Source organism: Apteryx rowi, unplaced genomic scaffold, assembly GCF_003343035.1.
Source record: "Apteryx rowi isolate R43461 unplaced genomic scaffold, aptRow1 scaffold_643, whole genome shotgun sequence".
In the NCBI taxonomy this organism is placed as follows: domain Eukaryota; kingdom Metazoa; phylum Chordata; class Aves; order Apterygiformes; family Apterygidae; genus Apteryx; species Apteryx rowi.
This window is the reverse complement of record NW_020450920.1, coordinates 219,576-240,436: the sequence shown is the minus strand read 5'-3', so window position 1 is coordinate 240,436 and position 20,861 is coordinate 219,576. Positions and strand designations below refer to the sequence as shown.

Genomic DNA, 20,861 nt, shown 5'->3' with positions numbered 1-20,861 from the left:
AAATATTTGTGTAAGGTACATGAGAGACTTAATTCTGGAATGACCGAGGATATGTAAGGTTTGGGTGTCACTAGACAAAGGAACTCCCCTTTCTTCTGGAGAGAAGGGAAACCTCCAATTCAGGACATCAAAGCACTCCTAAAACAACAGAGAAGTTGTGGAGAAAGAGTACAGTGGATAAACCATGATTAGAACAAACAAACACTAAATTTCTGGTAATTCAATGAATACAGGAAAAACATCAGATATTGTCTTTTGGTTTGTGTTGACTTCACCCTTTTTCAGGTACAGATTAGACAGGCAAGGTCCCTGCTCTCTGACTTGTATCTAATATTAGCTCACGATGAGCTAATATTCAAGACCATTCTAACTACTGATAGAGCATAGTTAGTGATATGTGCATGATCGTCAGGATTTCATTAGGAAAGTCAGCAAAGCCAAGACTACTACTGTCTGGCATTTTACAAGAGCAATGCATGTACACGTGCCATGCAGCATGGGCCATACAGACGATTAGCCAACATGCTTTGCATTCAGTGCTGTGGACTGCACTGGGTTTATCACGCATAAGCAAAGCACCCATTCTGCATGTTGCTGTTGATTCAGGCGTGCACCTGTGCATTGCATGGGTCCCCAGCGTGCAGCGTGCAGCTTCCTTTGAGGAAGAGTTAGGTCCAGCACATACACAGTGGGGTTAGTGCAGTAATGTGATGCAGCGCATCTGGAGCTACCACTGCCCAGGCAGCTGCACTGCACTGAAACCCYGACTGATTTGGGGTCTGGAAATCCCCAAGAAAGGTAAAGGAAAAAAACTAATCCGGACAGGCAAGACTTCTAGTTGAAAAAATAAAGGAAATAATCTGGGAAAACAAGGTATTAATTTTCAAGCACTGCAGAGTTATGACTAATCTTAAGCTTGAATGCAATCTCTTTGGGAAATGGTGCACAGAGAGTAGCTGAAAATAGTAGAAACGAGCCTGTTTTGATGGAAAATGTATAACCTGCTGAAAATGAAAACCTGGTGCCTGACAAAGGTGTGTGAGCACGGCACATGCTGAATCAGCAGCACGTTATAACAGTAAAAAGTCTAAAGTGAGACCTGCAGTAAGCCCATACATTTAACACAGGTTAAATCAGGTCTCGTGCTGGGTAGAGGGTGAGGACTCAAGCAGAACTCCTCTTGGCACTACCCATAAAGCCCAACAAGGCAACCCCCATCGCCCACGGCATCGAAACCGCCAGAAACAACCCCCGACATAACGAACGCAGTCCCGGCAAGGGGGGGGAGGGAAGGGGAGCCCCCCCGCCCCTCCCCGCCCCTCCCCGCGCTGCGTGCACTGGGATGGGTAGTTCTGGCCGGGCGCCACCTATAGGCCGTGCCGGGGAGAAGAACTACATCTCCCAGCGTACCCCGCGGCGCCGAGGTGGTGATAAAATGGGGTGACGGCGACGGCGTGTGGCTCTGAGGGTGGCAGGTGCGCGAGGGGCGGTGGTTGGGGACGGTTGGTGCGCGCGTGCGTTGGCAGGGGACGGTTGGTGCGCGCGTGCGTTGGCAGGTGCTTCTCGGGCCGCTTCGCCGCTCCCTCATGAGGCCGCAGGAGCCGGCGCAGGGCGGCCCCGCCGCAATGGCCGCCGCCGTGCTGCCGCCACTGGCGCTGGAGAAGCTGAAGCAGCGGGCGTGCGAGAGCGTGGAGCTGAACGCGGCGCGGCTGGGCGCGCTGAGCCACGACATCTGGAGCCGGCCCGAGCTGGCCTACGAGGAGCACCAAGCGCACGACGCCATGACCCGCTTCTTCTCCAGCGGGGAGCTGCCGGGCGCCGCCTGGGCCGTGCAGCCCCGCTACAAGCTGGGCACAGCCTTCCGCGCCGAGTGGGGTGTGGCCGCCCCCCAGGGCCCACGCCCCCTTCGTGTCGCCTTCCTCTGCGAGTACGACGCCCTGCCCGGCATCGGCCATGCTTGTGGCCACAACCTCATCGCCGAGGTGGGCGCTGCCGCCGCACTGGGGCTGAAGGCCGCCCTGGAGAGCTTGCCCCAGCCATCACCTGCCACCGTCCAGGTGAGGCTTCTTCCAGGCCGGGGGCTTTTGTCCTCAGCCTGTGGCCCTGGCTTCTGTGTCTTGGTTGGCCCCTGACTCTGTGCATTTGTGCTGCAGATTACAGTGCTGGGGACACCTGCAGAAGAAGAAGGAGGAGGCAAAATAGACCTCATAAAAGCTGGAGCATTTGATGACCTGGATGTGGTTTTTATGGCACACCCGTCTCAAGAAAACGCATCCTATCTGCCCGACGTAGCAGAGCACGAGTGAGTGGGCAAGTCAGGATGGAAAGGGTTGGTTTGTTGTTATCCTTTTCAATAGGAAAGCTGCTTTGGAAGAAGCTGAACTTAGGGCCTGGGACCTTGCAGGTGTCCCTCAAACAAGGTATTTRCAGTCAGCTAAGGTCACTATTCTGGGCACTCAAAGCAGTTATTCCAAAGCACAGTGTTCAGCTTGCAACAGCTTTTGTRTAGTATGTTTTGTTTGTGGGAGTTCATTAGACTTGTATCTTTTTGTTTCATTTGTAAAATGTTAGTAGAGAGGAAGGATATCAAGGAAGACATTCAGCAGAACACCAAATTGCTTGTTATATTGTAGCATGGTGTGTATGCTAGAAAGTTCTTAAATGTTAATGTTGATGCTCTTCACACTTAAAACTTAGTGTTAAAGATCATTTACAGCTCTCAGTTAATCCTGCATGGGTCCCCATTTTCTCTTCTGATATATTTCTAARCATTCCTTTTTACATATGCATGCCGTTGTCTTCTCTAAAAACAGTTTCCTTTGAAAAGCATCTGTTCTTTAAATTTTAGGTCATGGAACTGGGAGCAATCTCACCGATCATAGTTCCTTGCTTTCTTGGACACTAAGTCATATACTCCTTTGTATAAATGTTCTAATCATTTTTGAAAGTGGTTCTGTTTCTCTCCCACTTCTGAAACAGCTAGTCAGCTGAACCTGGTTATTGTTAGGATCCTTATTAATTTCCAGCTTAAATTTAATGCTGGCCATTTTACGTATGCTAGCTCTCTCATCAGCTTTTTTGGTTCCATAACCATCATAACCATCCAAAACCATCAGCTTTTTGGTTCAAATTAATTTTTAGCTGTCCTTCATGTTTACCCCCAATATATGTACAGATGGCAGTCACATCCCCTCTAAGCCTTCATTTTGCCAGTTAGCTATATAACTCTTTGGAAACTAGGTCTTGAATTAGTCCTATTGTTCCTTCTCTGCATTTGTTCATTGTTCGCACTTGTAGCGACTTGTCTTGAAATATTCCTTCCTGAATATGCGTAATCAGGATTGTACACAAAACTTCAGGTGGAATCTCATTAGGCTGTACTCAGTTAATACCGGGACCACTGTGTGTCCTTATTTCCTGGAAATTTAAACATATATGCATCTTAGGGTTGTTGCCTTTCAGGAAACTGGTACCTCATAATCATTCTGTAGATAGCTAGCATATGTGAGGGTTACTCTTCAGTCATTTTCAAGCCGTGGACTCTTACAGAAGAAATGCACAGTCTGTAAGTGCATGGCTTTTTTATATTTTTGAGTTTCAGCCTATTTCTGTGATGCCAGTCTGCAAGGTCATGCCATTCTTTCTTTGATATTATAAACCTCTTCTACTTTTATAATGTCCCAGCTGTAGGCTATCAGCAGTTTTCATTAGTGGATTTTATGCCACTCAGTTACTAATGTTTGATCCCAAGGACTTATTCTGCAGGGATACCATTAGTAACCTGCCTCCAATGCAACAGTTTTTTGTGTAAGTATTACATGTGATTGTCTTTGACTAAATTTTCTAGTATTTAATTAAATGGGTATCCAACCATCTCTAACTTGAATGCACTGACTGCTATTTTTGTTTTGGTTGTACTACCTTCCAGCACCTTTTGCTTGCTTTTACTGGCCATTTTGCCTTTGTCTTCTTGTTCAGTGCTGTTCCTGGTGAATAATTTGCTTTCATGACTGCTAGTTTTAGGGTAGAAAGGAACAAGGTCAGTAAGGCCCGGTCTTCCTTGCATAGCTAGCCCTGTTACATTTCTTCTTCGTGTTTCTAAAGAATCTTAACTGTTTGTAATTTCTTTGTGAGGCTTAGCTCAGCTTGGCTTTTGGTTGCTGTCTGTTAAAGACTGAATTTTTAATCTTCAAAATGTAGCTTTCATTGATAGTTTTGTCTTTCTGTTGGTTCTTGACTCTTGTAATAGCCTTTTGAGATTTATACAGGAGGATTTGGAAATCTCCCTTCGGAGGTGGTCTATGGTAGGATACAAGTCCTAGATAGCCTTTAAACCTTGAGCATGGAGGAGTACTTTGTGAAACAGCTTGCTGCCTCCAAAAGCCAAATGTTTAACCTTTGTTATAGCTTATATAAGGATGAGGTATAAACATTTGTTCTTTTGGTTGTTTTCCAGGAATTTAAGGTCTACAGATCACTGAATTATTCGTATTGCTATGTCTGCAAACTCTGAAGCTATCTTGTGCCTGAAGTGTAAAAATAACTTACTGGGATGACTTGTGAAACCATGCAGCAGTTTGCTGTTACTTATTCTCACTTATCCTTCACCTCATCAGCTTGGGTGTTTTGTTAATCAAATAGGATATGTGTTCTTGTGCTGATATTCTTAAGGTTGTTTAGGATTGCATTGTTCACCAAGTCTATAGGCATATATATAAATAAGAAGCATGTGTCTCTTTTGGAAAAGATGTTTGCAGTATCGCTATTTGCTTTATTTTCCCTTCCCTCCTATCCTGAGAATAACTACCCAGTGATCTGTCCTGCCTTCTTTGTTGTTTTTTAAGGAGTTGTAGTCTAATGCTTGGGATGTTAATGGATTAGCTTCTTGATTCATATGTGATAATCTATTTTAAATAAAACTCCCTTTTCACAATGGGGGGTGTATGGTGGTCTTGAGGGTGAGGGAGGAAGAGAAAAGTATCATGATGGAATACTTCAGATTGCAGGCAGTAGCACAAGACATTTGCTCTGCTACAACAGTATGCTCCATTGTGCCCCTTTTTCCCATCCAGTATTTAGGTTCTGGTACTAACTTAACAGCCCTGGCATAGTCTGGGGCATGAGGGATTAGTACAGGGTAAGTGGTTAAGTTGACATCTGTGCAAGACAGAGGGTCAAGCAAGTTAGGCTGCCCCTAACAGGGTAAGGGGCTATGTGTATTTGAGGGAACTCTGAGCCTGAGGATGGAATATTATATTTAAAGTACTGGGTGTTGAGTCCCAACAGAAATTTTAGTTAAAATCTCTAGTATTGATAAAATTAGTATTTGTGTAGTTAATAAATAGTAATACCATATATAGTTGTCAATATTTATTGCCTCTTGAAAGGAATTTTCCTGTAATTTGAAGTATTAAGTACATTATTTTGGTAGGCTAAGATAAATGGCCCCCATAAGATGAAGCCAAGCAATTTATATCAAATATAATGTTTAAGTACAGTATTATGTGATTTTTACAAAGATGGAGGATAACTTTTAAAGTAGGTTTCTTCATTTTTGCAAGCCCTTCTACCAGCTTTTTGAGGTGTGCAGGGAAAGGATATTCTTGCTGTGGCATAGTGATGTGTATTTTATACTGGGCTATGCCTTTACTACTGTTTTAAAGCTTGACATTTGATATTTAGAAATGGGTTGTATGTGATCCTATTAAATGTGCTTTTGCTGTCTTATATACAGCACAAATTTTATTTAAAAGTTTGACAAGAATTAGGACAATACATTCTGAGTTTGAATCAGAAAAGGGTGTATTATCCTCTATTTGAGAAGAATTTGTTAGGAACTTGAAGCCTCAGAGTGGTCAGGCAGGCATAAACAAGTATAGGAGAAATTTACTTACTATGTGAAAATTGCACTTTGCAGAAAAAGTCTGTGTAGTGGTATGTTAGCAGTAGCCCCTTTTCTTGATTTTTCTTGATATCACTTCATTTCATTGATCTAAAAATGTTCTCTGCGTTCAGAGATGGTTAAACTTTGCAACAGTGTAGTTAGTGCCTGGTAAATTGTTGCTTTGTGTTCTGCCAGGCAGAACATAAATAACTGCAACTGTGTGAACCAAAGAAAACTTTTTAGAGGTTTTTTTCAGTGAATGAAAAACAAATAAGCAATGCCTTTTATTTCCTAGTGTGACTGTGAAATACTATGGAAAAGCTTCTCATGCTGCTGCTTATCCTTGGGAAGGAGTTAATGCATTAGATGCTGCTGTTCTTGCATACAACARTCTGTCTGTTTTAAGACAGCAAATGAAACCAACCTGGAGAGTTCATGGTGAGAGCTTCATTAAATCTAATGTCCAGCAAGTAAGACTTTAGGCTGTTCAAATACTAACTTACAAAATGCCACAATTTAAAATACTGCATTATTAGACTATATTAGTATAGTCACTTCAAATATGAAATAGCAACATTTCATTTAAATATTTTTCTCTAACTTTTAAAATCATACTAGTGTCCAGAATTAACTGATGAAAATAGACTTACGGATCAGATTCAAAAGAGGACACTGGTACATAAATACAGGTTGACAAATTTTAAGTCTGTGCATCTGAAGTTGCAGTTCAGAAGGAAAAAAGCATAAGACCAAGTTTATTTTGGTACAAAGCCTTGAAATCCTTATTTGTTAATGCATGTGTTTTTGCAAAGGTGTAAGACTAAATGCTTCTAAAAAATGAAGTGTTGTTTTCTGCACATTTTTGTAGTAGACATTCCATTAATTAGATTGTATTTATATTGACATTTATTGAAAGGTGTGTTGACTAGAGTGACTCCGACTTATTTCCTGAGGTATGAAAAACAAGTGATGGCAGGAACCTACAGTTTTGTTTAGTAGATGAGTCAGCTAGATATGCACTGGAGTCTAGTATTTAAAATCTAGTAGATCTTGAAGTAGAAATATATATTCCTTTTGCAGTAGAACATGTTACTATTAAACTTGACTCATGCTCCTGGAACATCTTGCATTTCTTTTTACACAGTGAGAAAGTTTCAGAAGTTGAAGTTGCCCCATAGCTATAATCTCAGATTTCCCTTATCCCACCCTCCACAATTTTTTCTAAATTGAAAATAAGAAATTTGGCCATTTCCACAGGACTTCTGAATGAGCCATTTATTTGGAACACTTGCTGTGAGCTATTACATTTCTAGAAATCCTGAACAAATGATCATTACATGTGTCTTGGCTGCTTGTGCTTAGGCGATCTTTGTACTGCATGTGCACATGTCTCTCCAGGAAGTCTTGATGGACATCTGCAAGTCCTAGGCCTTTGGGCTGTAGATGAAGATACATTTGCAGTTCTGCCATGTAGCCTACCTGAATGAATTTCAGACAGTGGGCATAGCCTTTTTTCCCAGCTAGCTTTAGCTGTCTATCCTGTTGCTCTATTAAGTGTAGGAAGCTACACTTAATTCTGAGTTTTAGTGTACAAAACTTGCATTGCAGGTTCAAAATTGGAGGTGCCCAAGTCTTTTATTGGACCTGAACCTAAACTAAACACAATGTGGGTAATGAATTAACTGTCTAAACAAACCTAAGGGGAAGTAACACTTTCTGAACTACAGTGATGCTTAAGTTACTGTATTAATGTAACAGCAATCGTAAAACTGTTTTTCAAACCAGAAATCTTTAAAATATGTTTGGGAAAGTGTAAGCAGTCAGGATGACATTTGATTTTAGAAATGTTTTGCTTACAAGTGTCTTGCAGGTTTTGTGTTGCAGGTTTGCAGTAACAGCAGTAGCTGTATTAAGCAACTGATCCTAATGTCTTTTTCTTAATCAACTAACAAGCATTGAAATAGCTTCCATCACTTAAAGTCTAGAATGCTCTAAATAACTGAACAATTTTGTTTTGAGTTTGTCTAGTATTTGATAGGTCTATTGTTCATCCCCATTTATGAGTGCAGTAAACACAATAGGAATGTTTTTTTTCTTAGATTATATCTGTTATGTTCAAGAAGTTATACTAAACAGGTTGTAAAAAATTAGAAGCTCCATCTACAAGCAGGGTAAACTAGGTGCTACAATTACTGTGCAAACCACCTACTTTCAAGCTAGGTATGCTGTCTACTCCATATTGCAGTTGCTTTGAAATTTAATTGTAAACATACTCTAAGACTCTATCCAGTTCTGTTTACAGATGCATTAAAAATAAGCAAAAGTGGTTTGCTCCATAAGCTGCTTGTTTTGAGCAAACATACTATGGTACGTACCGTGTAAATTTGCATGATTGCTTAGTTGCTGGTTCTTTTTCTGTGATGTCTGTCCCTCTCATCTGAACTGTTCCTTCTGTAATAGATTGGTACTGATCATTTGATTGAGCACTTTGTCCATTTGCATCCTGATAGTGTGGTCTTCTCAGGCTTAAGTGACACTGTTAGTAACTTTTTGTAGTATTTCCATTTAAAATAAGATAGTTTCTTGGATTCTACTCGAAACAAATCTGATCCCACATAAATAAATTCATGGTAGGAGGCCTGGAAACAAGGACAACCTGTTAAAAACAACTAGCTGTTGTTAATGCATTGAAAAAAATCTAACATAGTGTTGAGGTATACAATGTTTTATTGTTGAAATAACTAATTTTTTTTATGATACCATTTCTGATGCCATAATTGAAAACTATGTAGTTGTCATATATTTCCTTGAGGGAACACTTTCAATTCAAGCCTGACCCATGAATAAAATTGTGTGTGTGTACACGTGTGTGTGTGTATATATATATTACACACACACACTGGTATTTCCAAAGAATTAGTATGAAGAATTGACTGAACTTTCTATACACTGCAGGACATGCACATTGCTGTAAGTGAAGAATTTTAGCATTGCAGAAAAACATAAGAGTCAATAAAATTCTTTTCAAGCTGGCAAAATAAGTTGGAAACATGTCCTAGTGGAGGAAAACTTAAAAGGCTGGAATCCAAAGTAGCCTTTATAACAGATTTTTTCTTATTTCTCAGTGACAGCTGGATCATTTAACAGCTCCAATGCATTGAATTCCAGGGGATTAATTACAAATACTAGTTTGTTTTTTCTTTAGGTTAATAACAGATGTCTGACCAGGTGAATATGAGGAAAATCACACTGAAAAGCTTTTGCACATCCCATTTACTAATCTGACATGCTGTAGAAAAATGTTGTCTACATACTATATTTTTGTCATCTGTATTTCATGCTCAGCTTATGCTTTGTTATTTTTGTTGATGATTTGGCTCTTAAGTGAAGAGATTCATGACAGGGCTGAAGATCAAGCAATTGTATGCAACATTGGTAACATGACCTTTCTCTCTCTATAGGTGTAATAAAAAATGGTGGCGTGAAACCTAACATCATTCCTTCTTACAGTGAACTAGAGTTTTACTTGCGTGCCCCTTCAGTGAAAGATCTTTTTGTTCTGACAGAGAAAGTTGAAAACTGCTTCAAAGCTGCAGCACTGGCCACAGGATGCAAAGTAAGAATGTCTTCATGGTCATGTATTTCTATTACGCTGGAGATAAGGTAGGCCAGAATACGAAACTGAGGCTTACAGCGTTTGTCTGCATGGTGCTTATCAGAAGTTAATTTAAATTTCTATGACACTATTTGCTATTCTATTGCTTTGTGTCCTGAAAGCAAGCTTTGGTTTATAAGTAGAATGCCACAAAATCACAGAATAATCTAGACTGGTTTGGAGGAGACCTCCAGAGGTTGTCTGGTCCAGTGCCCCCTGCTCAGAGCAGGGCCGGCTAGACCAGTTTGTTTGGGGCCCTGTGAAGCTTTGAATATCTCCAGGGACAGAGATTCCACAACCTTTCTGGGCAGCCTATTCACAGTGTTTGATTCCCTTCTTTCCACCCCGCAATAAGATTTTCCTAATATTTATTTCTAACAGGAATGTTCTGTGTTGCAGCCTGTCTACTGCCTCTTGTTCTACCATTGGACATCTCTGAGAAGTCTGGTTCTGTCTTCTCTGTACCCTCCGATCTTGTAGCTGTAGACAGCAGTAAGGTCTCCCCTTAACCTCCTATTCTGAAGGCAGAACAAACCCAGTTCTCTCAGCATCTCCTTGTATACCATATTCTCCAGTCCCCTAATCATCCTGGTGGCCCTTCCCTGGCCTCTCTCCAGTCTTGAGTTKAAGAGCCCAAAATTGGGCACAATATTCCAGATGTTGTCTCACAAGCATTGGGGAGAATCTCTTCCCTCAACCTGCTGGTTACAGTGTTACTAATACAATTCAGTTTGTGTTTGGTCTCATTGCTGCAAGGGCAGACTGCTGACTCATTTTCAACTTGTCCACTAGGACCACTGGATCCTTCTCTGCAGAGCTGTTTCCTAGCCAGTCAGCCCCCAGCTTATCARCTGCTTTTTCCCACCCCCAACTTGGTACTGTCAACAAATTTGCTTAGAGTATGCTCTTAGCCGTTGTCTGGATTGGAGATATTAAAACAGTGATGGTGGCAATATTAGTGCTGAGGGATACCACAAGTTACAGACTGCCATTTGGATTTTTGTGCCACTGATCATAACACTTTGAGCCTGGTTGCCTAGTCAATTTTTCACTCACATTGTAGTCTGCTTATTCAGTCCATATCTCCTTAATTTGGCTATAAGGATACTGTAAGAGACCAGGTCAAAGACCTTGCTTAAGTGAAAGTAAACAACAGCCTCTACTCTTCCTTGTACACTGAGCTGAACATTTCATCATGAAAAGCTAAGGTTGGTCAGACACCATCTGCTCTTTGGTAAATCTGTGCTGGATGTTCACAATCGTCTTGTGATTCATGTGCCTGGATGTGGGTCCTAGGAGGATTTGGTCCATAGTCTTCTCAGCAGCTGAGGATAGACTGACCAGCCTGTAGTATCCCAGATCCTCCTCCTGGACCTTCTTCAAAATGGGTGTGATGTTTACCTCTTCTGTAATCAGCGGACCATCCCTCAATGTCAGTGACCTTTTGAAGATGATAGAATGGCATTGCAATCAGGGAGCTTGCTCAGCACCCTTGAATGCAAACCCATCTGCTCCCATGTACTTGTGTATGTCCAATTTAAGTGCCACCTAACTCTCTTCTGTGGGTGATGCTCCACTTCTACAGACTGTGCCAGTAGGCTTAGAGACCTGGGAGGCTTGAGAGTAAACCTTACCAGTAAGAACAGGCAAAACTCATTGAGTATTGTATCTTTTTTGTGTTCCTTGTTACTAGGTCCATTGCCTCATTGAGTAGCAGGCTTGTGTAACAATCCAACATAAAAAATGGCTAATTTCACTTAGCATTCTTCCCACTTCTTTGCTTTTAGTAAATAGCATCTCCTATAGCTGGTTCAAACTATATGATTACCTTGCAATGTAATGCTAAGATCAGTGGTTATGTTTGCTCTGTAGTTACAGGCTAGTGCTTTGGCTATCTGTGAGAAACACTTCTGTGAAAAGAATGTCACCAGAATAAATGGGTATATTGTATATGAACATGAGCTAGTGAGTTTTAAGGTCTATTTGAGTCATGCTGGTTTCCTRGTATGGTCTCTGCTCCAGCTAGAAGAGAGTTTCAAAAAGTTTTTTGTTTTGTTTTATTTTTACTTTATTCTAAATGGAAGTTAAGGTCTCTTGAAACTTGACACTGATACTTTTTTTGCCTTTATTTTCAAACATTTTTCCTGTGTGAAGTCATTCCATAAACATTGATGGAGCTGGAGTTATTGGGACTGTTCTCAACCTAAAAATAGTAGAATAGAATTGATAAAAGACTAAGTGGCTTCCTACCTAGTTTAATAGTACCTGCACTGAAACCCATTAGAGGCCATTTTAGAAATGCCTTCTTACTGTTTTTAGTTAACGATGCTATACACATAATCCATGCTTCTGGAATTTGACAGTCTTGTGGAAGCTTGATAGAAACCCCAGCTGGGTTTTGATCAAGGATAGTATTTGGCTAAATGAAGAAAGTAAAAAGCTCATTAAAATTTTTGGAAAGGAGCTTAGCACTTAGGTCTGTTTTGATATGGCCCAAAAATGTGGACATATACTTAAATTTTCAGGTCATTAAACACAGTTTAGGATAAACTGGTTTAGGTTGGGGAATAATGTATGTAATGTTTTACTTGCTTAGGTGGAAATAAAAGGTGGTGAACAAGATTACTACAATGTGCTTCCAAATAAGAGCCTGGAGAATGTTTACAAGGAGAATGGAAAGAAGCTCGGAATAGAATTTATATCAGATGACTGTGTTTTGAATGGTTTGTCAGGTAACTCAAATCTGGCTTCTTTTTTTTTGTTATGACAAGCTTGGATTAATCAAATCTTAAGTGTATAAAATAATGGGCTAGAGGTAGGTTAAGCATACTCTGGTCAGAGGAAAAAAATCAAATTAGAAAATCGAAACTCCCTAAAGGGATCATTCCTCTGGCCTGTGTATTTGTTTGCTCTGGAAGCTGAGAAATTTCCCTGACAAATGGGAAAAGCGGTAATCATTTTCACTGAATATTTCATATAAGAAATATTTTGGTTGTGGGGAGGTGGAAGGAAAAGATCTGTCTTACCAAGAACATCAGTATGTGGAATGAACTGAGGCTCATCATACTGCTTTGAAATACAGAATCCTGGTATTATTCATAGGAATGGAGATGAGTTTTAGTGTTTAGGAACCTTATTTAATAATTTCATCTAAACCTACTGATAAACAGATCAACTAGCATCTAACTAATATTTTAGAGGGACTTTGATGTTTAAGTGGAAGCTTCTTTAAGTATCTCAGTAACCCTAATTTAAAAAAAAACCTTTCCATTATCAGGTAATTCTATGCTTCTTTCTTTAGTTCACAAATTCAACAGATTAGTTTTCCAAAGGATTCCATTCAACTAGGTGCTTGTTTCTGGGTCCTGACTCTCTGATCCAAAATGTCTCAAGCTATTAAACATTTTTGGTCTCTCAGGGCTATGGCAACAGGAGTGTGAATTCTTGAATGCTTAGGTGCGTTGCTGGTTACCCTTAACAGTTGTTTTTTAGAATCTTCCTACAGGAGCTCTCTTAAAATTTTCTCTAACTGCTGCTGCTGCTTCAGCATTCTTACTCAAAAGCATTAATCTTTGAAGGTATTCATGGCCTTCACTACTGGTCATATAAAAACATTTTTACTCCACTCCTGTAAAACGTATTTCTCTTTGGTTAGAAAGAAAAGATTTTGCTCATTCAAAAGTTTTTATTCTAAATGGTTTGATTGCAACACTAATCTTCTCTATATTAAACACAGATCATCTTTAAACAGTTGAGATCTAGGGAGTTTGGGGGTGCAGTTCTCCAAACTTCCAGTTGTGTTTTAGGTGGGAGAGACAGCATATCTAACTGCATTATGGTTGTTTTTCTCTATTGGTTACTTTCCTACCAAATTAAGGCAGCACTAGCATATTTTCTCTAATTGRCTGGTTTTCTTGTGTTTAGAAACAAATAATTATAACTAAAGAGAGATTTCTTTGTTGGTCTTTTGATATGGTGTAAGCAAGATTTACTGCTTTTTTCATTTGGTCTTAAAAAGGGGCTGAAGTAACTTGTTTTCCTGTCTTTAGAATGCTAACTGTAGTGAAATTTTCTGGAGCTCTGCTAGTTGCTTCCCTCAAACCATTGTTATTGAGTGTTTATAAGACCATGAATACTGGTGATCTTGCTGTTTCAGAGGCCGTTTGGATGAACTTGGTACAAACTTATTTGTAATACAGTAGTGCTTTCATATGTAAGTTATTACATAATGCATTAAGTGATAAGTGTTAACTTGTTTAAACTGAAACTCCCCATATGCCTGTTCTTAGTTGTTTGTCAAATGTCAAAATATTCTCAAGCAATTGAGCTTTTATCTCACACTGCAGTTAGGCCTCATTGAATTTTCTTCCCCCCACAGTTTGTCCTGTGAATTATCGTGGTGGGGATTCGGGAGTGCTAACTTAAGCACATCCTCTGGAGACACTGAATTTTGTATGCTGCCCTTTTTTGGGGGTTTGAGTGYTTTGTCTCATCTTTTTCAAGACCTCTATTTCTGTTCAGTTTTCATATGGTTTTCAATGTTTTCTTTTAGGATATCCCTTTCTTCTGTTGAAAGGGAAGGAAGATAGCTCAGTTGCTTCTCCATGTCTGTGCAGCAGAAAAGTCGTTAACAGATGAGCATACTCGCTGCCACCTCTACATGGGTATTAGTATCGGTCTGCTTACAGGTATCACTCTGGGCAGCTAAGTGTTTTTGAAGAATTCCTTTAGTCCATCAAATTATATTGCCCTGTGGAAGACTCCACTTATTTGGCACGCAGCCAGAGTGGTGTGAAAGAATGTGAATCTGAGTTGGCTTTGACCAAGTGCCATGACCTRTTTCTCCTTCTGCTGTTAGGATAGTTCTACTACAGGATGTTGGTATCCTTCCAAAGCAAATGGCTTAGTTGAGCACATTCCAGGCCCCCACACTTGCGATAACTTATTTTGATATTTTTAACATTCATTGGCTCATGCACACAAGATTGGTATAGATGTTAAGAAGGAGCCAGTATGTTTTGAAAATACCACTTTTGAAGCTTAGGACTCTATATAAAGACTTCCTGAAATCTTTCCGTTTTTCCCTCCTTTCATGTTTGTGGCAATTCTGGCTTCCATTATGTGCTTAGTGAGTTGACTAGGTTGCAGTATCTGCTACAGGGCATTCCTCTGAGAGGCTGGAGCTCCTGATACCTTTCTGTTGAAGGTAGTGCACAAGTCTGTATGTTGCGCTGATAACTACCATTATTTATTCTTCCAGAAGCAAATCTGATCTGTACACCTCTATCAAGTGTATAGTTCCAGATTTTTGTATGGGAACTGTTGGAACAGCTGATGTTTTAAACATGTTGCTAGGTTATGACTAAGGGCTTAACATTTTTCTGATAGAAGGGGAAATGTGACCATCACAATTTTATCAAAAGCTGTCTGTATTTTGACTTAGCTCTAAATTTTACTAGAAAATGCCCAGTTAGATACCTTACATTCAGCAAAAAAAACTTGTAAGTTGGTAGAGGTTTGGATATGAATATCATTTCAAGTGGAACTATATGGTCGTGATCTGGGATGCACTGGAAATTTCTAATGCTTCATTTGCTGGGTGAAAGCAGGAAAAAAACCTACACAGTCTTTCCAGCAGTCTGTGTATTGGAGATTAGTAAGGCAAGTCTAGAACTCTTGGTGTAGTTCGGAGAAGGGAGAACTTCTAGACTTCCATTTTGTCTTTCTGGATTGATCAAAGAATGGATCAGCAATATAGACTATTGAAGATTAAAGTAACAAGCTGCTGTGCTAAGAGTTAGATTTTATTGAAATCTATACTGAATTTGTGGGAAAAGGTCATTGTTTGAACAAGTCTTTGTTTTATTTGTGTATAAGCAGAACAAATAGCAAGCTAGAGTCTTGTCCTCTTTGATCACAAAATGCAGGTTCTGTGGACTTGCATAATAATAATAATCTTTCCATGTAAAAGCTGTACTCCTTAGTCAATTCTTTGCTAAGTCTTAAGGTCTAGGTAATACCCTCTCTCCAATAAGGTTACTTTGATAAGTCTACTTAATGAGCTAGAAATAATTTTAAGTTTTTGGAAGAGCCCTTTCATCTGCTAGCTCTAAAGAAAAATTTCTTGCAGCTCTGGCTGGCCTGAAAACAGCTAATTGAGATCTCTTAACTGAACATCCCTTTTCCCCCCCCACCATTGAGCAAGGTGATTTTATGCGTCCTCTAGTGCCTGAATTTCACAATAACCACATGTTGATTTCTCAAGTTTCTAAATATAATTTTCATAAATAGGGGAGAACTTGACACTGTATTTAGATACTGAGTGAATTGCTTGTTTAAGTAAAAAAAAGAACTCAGAAGTAGTTGCAAACTCTTGGATGACTTGAATGAGGGATCTACTGCTTCTGGATGGTATCTTTAAATGGATAATGTAGTACTTTCAAGATGCTAGCTGTCACTAGCTAATGTATTGACAATGCTAGTCATGTATGAAAGCAGAATTGTCTTGTCATTTAAATTTGCAGTATTGCTATCAAGAATTCTCTGCAAACTATTAGCATCGTGTCTGGAGTTTATTTCTGATATCTTGTTTTTCACAAGTGCTTGAACTGTTAAGGTTTCTATAGCAGAATAATCAGAAAGTACAGAAAAAATAGTTGTCCTCAATCTATTTTTGTTTGAAGATAGTATTTCAAAGTATTCAGACTTCAGAGTCCCCCTCCCCACCCCCCATACTGAACATGTGCATGCTGGTGAAAAGTGGTAACTGTTGGGCCTGCAAAGTACCATCCTGGAGACATTGACTCTAGGAGCTGAGCTGTAGCTGGATTTGAAATAGATGCACAGCCCCAATCTCCAAGGTCTGGAGCTTCCATCTTTCTGAATTAGCAACTTACTGTCAGGAGACACTTCTTGCTTCATGAAAATTTAACAGTAAATGGGTATTGATCAAAAGTGCAGTGGAGAGCAGTGTCTGAGGATAGCTAGTCAGGGAAAACTCAGCTCAGTGGCAGGAGTATTTGTATGGATAGAGACTTCTTAGAAATGCTTATATTGTAGTACTTGAGACAAAAGATATTCTATTTTAGATATAGGCTGGAGGTAAAGTGTATATCATACATTTTCTTACAGCATTCAAAACTTTTTAACGTGTTCATTGAGAAACTTTCCCCACTCTTTCTAGGTTCCACTGACTTTGGAAATGTTACATTTGTAGTTCCTGGGCTTCATCCTTATTTTTATATTGGCTCAGATGCATTGAATCATACTGAGCAGTACACGGAAGCTGCAGGTGAGTTGAAGTGAAAAGGGTCAGAAGTTCAAATTTAGAATCCTTATGCGTTGTAGGGACTGGTTGCTGACTCAACTACAGCAAATCTAGATATTATAAATATTTGGAATTACAGAAGATTAAARCTTTCTCATGCTTCTATGGTATTCAGAGCTACTGTATAGTAATGCTATAAAAGCATGAGTACTAGATCTGAACATGGCTGTATTTCCTATGTAGCAGTGGAGTTAACTTCTTTAAGCATGATGGGATCTGAGCTGTATACTGACCCTGAAACAATTAACTTAGTTAATTGCAGAGTTGCAGAAAAAAGTTGATGATATCTAGAATATCTATTTTTGTATTTGTATATGAGAAAGTTTACCACTCATTGTAGTGGAACATTCTCTAAAGCCTAACTTCTTTTCAATATGCCATCCAGTAAGAAGAAATTACAAGGTTTAGTCCTACTAGCATATTCACAGAAGAATTTCTAAATATGAGCCTATTAAAGCCGAGATAAAAGTAAAAATTTTTGCTCTTAAAGCACAATGCTCTGAAAACATAATACAAATATGGTTTAAAACTCTCCATTTCTAAAAAATGGAAATGCAAACACTTTCATTTTTCTGTTTTGTCTTGTTTGTTTAAAGCAGTAGCAGAAAGTTAAGTACTCGCATGTGAAGATTGTTTTGAGGCTTTGGGAAATAGGCATACTTCATTCAGGCAAGCAGAATTTTTGAAATTGTTCTTGCAATTTAAACTCCCAAGATATTATTTCATAAGCAAAATATGCTTTGTGCAATAATTTAGTGATTCTATATTAAGTACTGTAATATTTAACCTGAAATTTCTCTTATTYTTTTATAGGGTCACAGAATGCTCAGTTCTATGCTTTGCGCACAGCAAAAGCTTTGGCAATGACAGCACTGGATGTAATTTTCAAGCCAGATCTGCTAGAAGAAGTCAGACAAGACTTTAGACAGATGAAACTAAGAGAGGAGGGGCAACTAAATCCAGTAGAACCAAGCAAAGAATCTGGCTTTGGCATAGGAGCTGCATGTGCATCACATTAAACTTTAAATGTCTGTTCTCCACCTTAGTGGGGATGACTTGATGAAGAAGCTGTATCTGAATTCCAGAAGAGTCTGGATAAACATAGCTGAAGAAATGATTTTTTTTTTGTACTTCAGGGGTAGAAAACCAGATATTAGGCATTTTTTGAATGATACTTTCATGTAGCTGTAATGTTTGCTGTATTAAATGATGATGATGAATTCAGAGATAGATCTCAAATACATTGTTTTTCAGTTGTAGTATTGAATAATTGATAGACTTTAGATCTCGTGTCAGTGATTTTTCTCTGTACTGCTATAGATATATCCCTTATATGGAAAATACAGCTTTTACATGGACATTTTTATTCTAAAATAAGCATTATTCACTCAGTGATCATAGGCTGAATCTGACCTACTAAGCATTTCCACCTGGCTAGTCGCCTCTCTTGAAACAAGACAGAGGTGAGCACTAGCAACAAAACTCCTTCTGGCATGTGTCCATATGCTTAAAACTTGAGCTGCCTCCATTGAGAGAAGGGTGTGTTTGAAGGCGTGCCTGTTTTTGACAACAGTAGCTCCTAGCAGTGGAATAGGAGGAACTGTATGTATAGAAGCAGAATTTGTCAAGGTTGGACTGTCCTGAAATGCATTGACTTTACTCCTAAAAAATTTTTGGAGGTGTTGTGGAAGAGACATTGATCAAAATAAATCAGTAAGCAACTAAATGTTTATTTGTTTAAATTAACATATTTAAAACAGTGCAGAAAAATGCATACATGCCACCTTTAGGTTCTACCCTAAGACAAAACAAATGTCCACACAAGGTTTTGCACCAGCCTAATTGATTTGAAGAATGTACATAAATTTATCTAAACAAGTGAGAATGTGTCATGCAAAGGACACAGACATTGTATCATGGAGTAGTGAACAAAAGTAACTTCAAACTGTCTTTGTGCAAATCCCTGCAGGAAGGTGTGGGAAGCTTGCACTGAGGATTGCTTATGCAGTAACTGCCRCCTTAAACCTGTTTGTGCCCATATCCTAAAAATCAGATCTGTTCTCTAAGTCTTGCCAGTCCTCCTTTCTATAAGATTGTCCTGTGGTTAGTCTGCCCCATCCTTGCTACTTGGCTTCCTAGTGGTTGAGGTTAGTGTTGCAAAATGTACCTAGATATAGTTCTGTTTGTCCAAATCTGTTAGGAAATTTTTTTAATTGGCTCGTTAAAGGATCATGTGAACACATAGAGAAGGAACTAATCTTTTGGTTGGATGCAAATTGCTGAGATGAGGACAGACTGAGTGAAAAGCAGCTTACTGCTTAACATTTTCCTAAGCATAGGTATTAAGCTTCTGAAAAGACATCAAGCTAAATGTATTCCCTAATAGGAAGTCAGAGTACCTCAAATAATTTTTGAAGGATTATTTTTAACAGCATCAGTCTCTAAATGATAAACTCTAATAAAATAAATTCTAATTAGAACTTTAATAAAATTTTGGTATGATAAGACATTTTCCTGCTTTATTGTTAATCACTCTTCAAAAAGCCAGGATTATACTGTATAGTTAAAATTTAGCTTTAACATTTGCAAGAACACTGGTCATTGCACTGACTGAAATATTCTGTAGCAGAAACAAAACCTCTTTGGTCAAAGGGCAGGTTGGTTATCCATGGTATAGTTGTCTAATGAAAATGTAATTTAAAAAACAAAGATTTCTCATCTTGGTTTAATTATAGTCTCCCTGTGTGTGTGTGTGTGCGTGCGCGCGCATGCACTCTTTAACACAGACCTCCAGCTGCAAGTTAAGAACTGTCAAGAGACTCTTAGAAGCAAAATACATGACTGGGCTGGCTTCTGTTTGTATGATGTATGAGTTTGAAAGGTCTGTTATGTGCTTTTAACTCTGTAGTATCAAATATTTACTGTAAATACTTTAGTATTTTTTGTGAGATTTTTTGGCAAATTAACAAAGCATTCTCTTCACAGCTTTTCCATGTGTTCTTATAGCTTCATTTGACAATTTTTATGCTTTCTGATACTTCAGCCTCTGTACATCTACTAAGAGGACACACATGATCTGTTAATGTATTAAATGCTCACAGTGCCTTTGGAAAAGGAAGTAACCACATCTGTAAATAAGAACTGGAGGCACAGATGAAGGGATTTGTTTTGTATTACAAGCCAGTTTGAAGAGCTGGAACATGATTGAAGGTCTTCCAGGTTGCAAGATGGTCCTTAGGTACACAAGCATTTTTCTTTCATCAGCAGACAGTTTTGACAGATGAATGCATGAATCCACAGTCAGATGAGGGTTGGACTCTGAGCTATGAATAGGTCCAGGATAAGTTGGATACTAAATCCAACTGAAATGTTAGATTAGATCATTTCTACTGGTGCTTGATAAACTTCATCTAAAGCACTTTCTCAATGTTTAATTTAAGCCCTGCCTTGCCAGATCTTGGTCACAGTTACTATTCAGAAATTTCTACTGGGTTAACAAGTTTGTGAACTTCCTTAGTATATTTGGCTTTTTGTTTCCTCCTGTATGAACTGCTTAACTTCTTTAGAAGGCTTTAGAACTTCTTTCTGAGAAGGCATTACAGCCTTCTCAGCTCTCTTCATCCAGATCATTTAATTAAACATCTCTGCAATAAAAGCACATCTTAATTTTGCTGTAATCATTGCTGGAATTGAAATGTGAATGTTTGAAGTGCTGATTAAAGATGAGTTGATATCAATAAAGCAATGTAGTTGTAACTCAATTTTCTTGTCCTTTGATTAATATTGGGAGGAATGTTCTGTCTTAAAAGTAGGTACGTCCAAGTGTACCTCCTGGATAGTCTTTGGATTAAATATCAATTCAGACATGTTACAAGAAAAAATTACATTATATTTCAGCTGAATATTTTAATATTTGAATTAAAAATTTTAAATTTGACTATTCTTTAGGACTTGCATCAGGGTAGATAACCCAAAGCAGAGGCAATTTCAAACAT

General features: G+C 38.9%; 1 protein-coding gene across 3 annotated transcripts; it reads left to right on the top strand.

The window, feature by feature from the left end:
* Window positions 1–1,422: 1,422 nt before the first annotated feature.
* Window positions 1,423–20,627, top strand: PM20D2 (peptidase M20 domain containing 2). Of its 3 annotated transcripts, none has more exons than XR_003256442.1 (7): window positions 1,423–2,057; window positions 2,154–2,302; window positions 6,180–6,322; window positions 9,346–9,500; window positions 12,136–12,271; window positions 14,092–14,227; window positions 16,723–16,810. XR_003256442.1 is itself a non-coding variant. In XM_026084498.1 (7 exons), exons 1-7 carry the CDS (start codon window positions 1,587–1,589, stop codon window positions 17,883–17,885), a joined length of 1,263 nt encoding a protein of 420 aa, XP_025940283.1. In that variant the 5' UTR covers window positions 1,428–1,586; the 3' UTR covers window positions 17,886–20,627. The 3 variants fall into 3 exon arrangements, 2 of the variants coding, with proteins under 2 accessions (XP_025940283.1, XP_025940282.1); XM_026084498.1 differs by lacking the exon at window positions 14,092–14,227 and adding an exon at window positions 17,680–20,627 and having other exon boundaries at window positions 1,428–2,057; window positions 9,451–9,500; window positions 16,723–16,830; XM_026084497.1 differs by lacking the exon at window positions 14,092–14,227 and adding an exon at window positions 17,680–20,627 and having other exon boundaries at window positions 1,428–2,057; window positions 16,723–16,830.
* The last annotated feature ends 234 nt before the right edge of the window (window positions 20,628–20,861 follow it).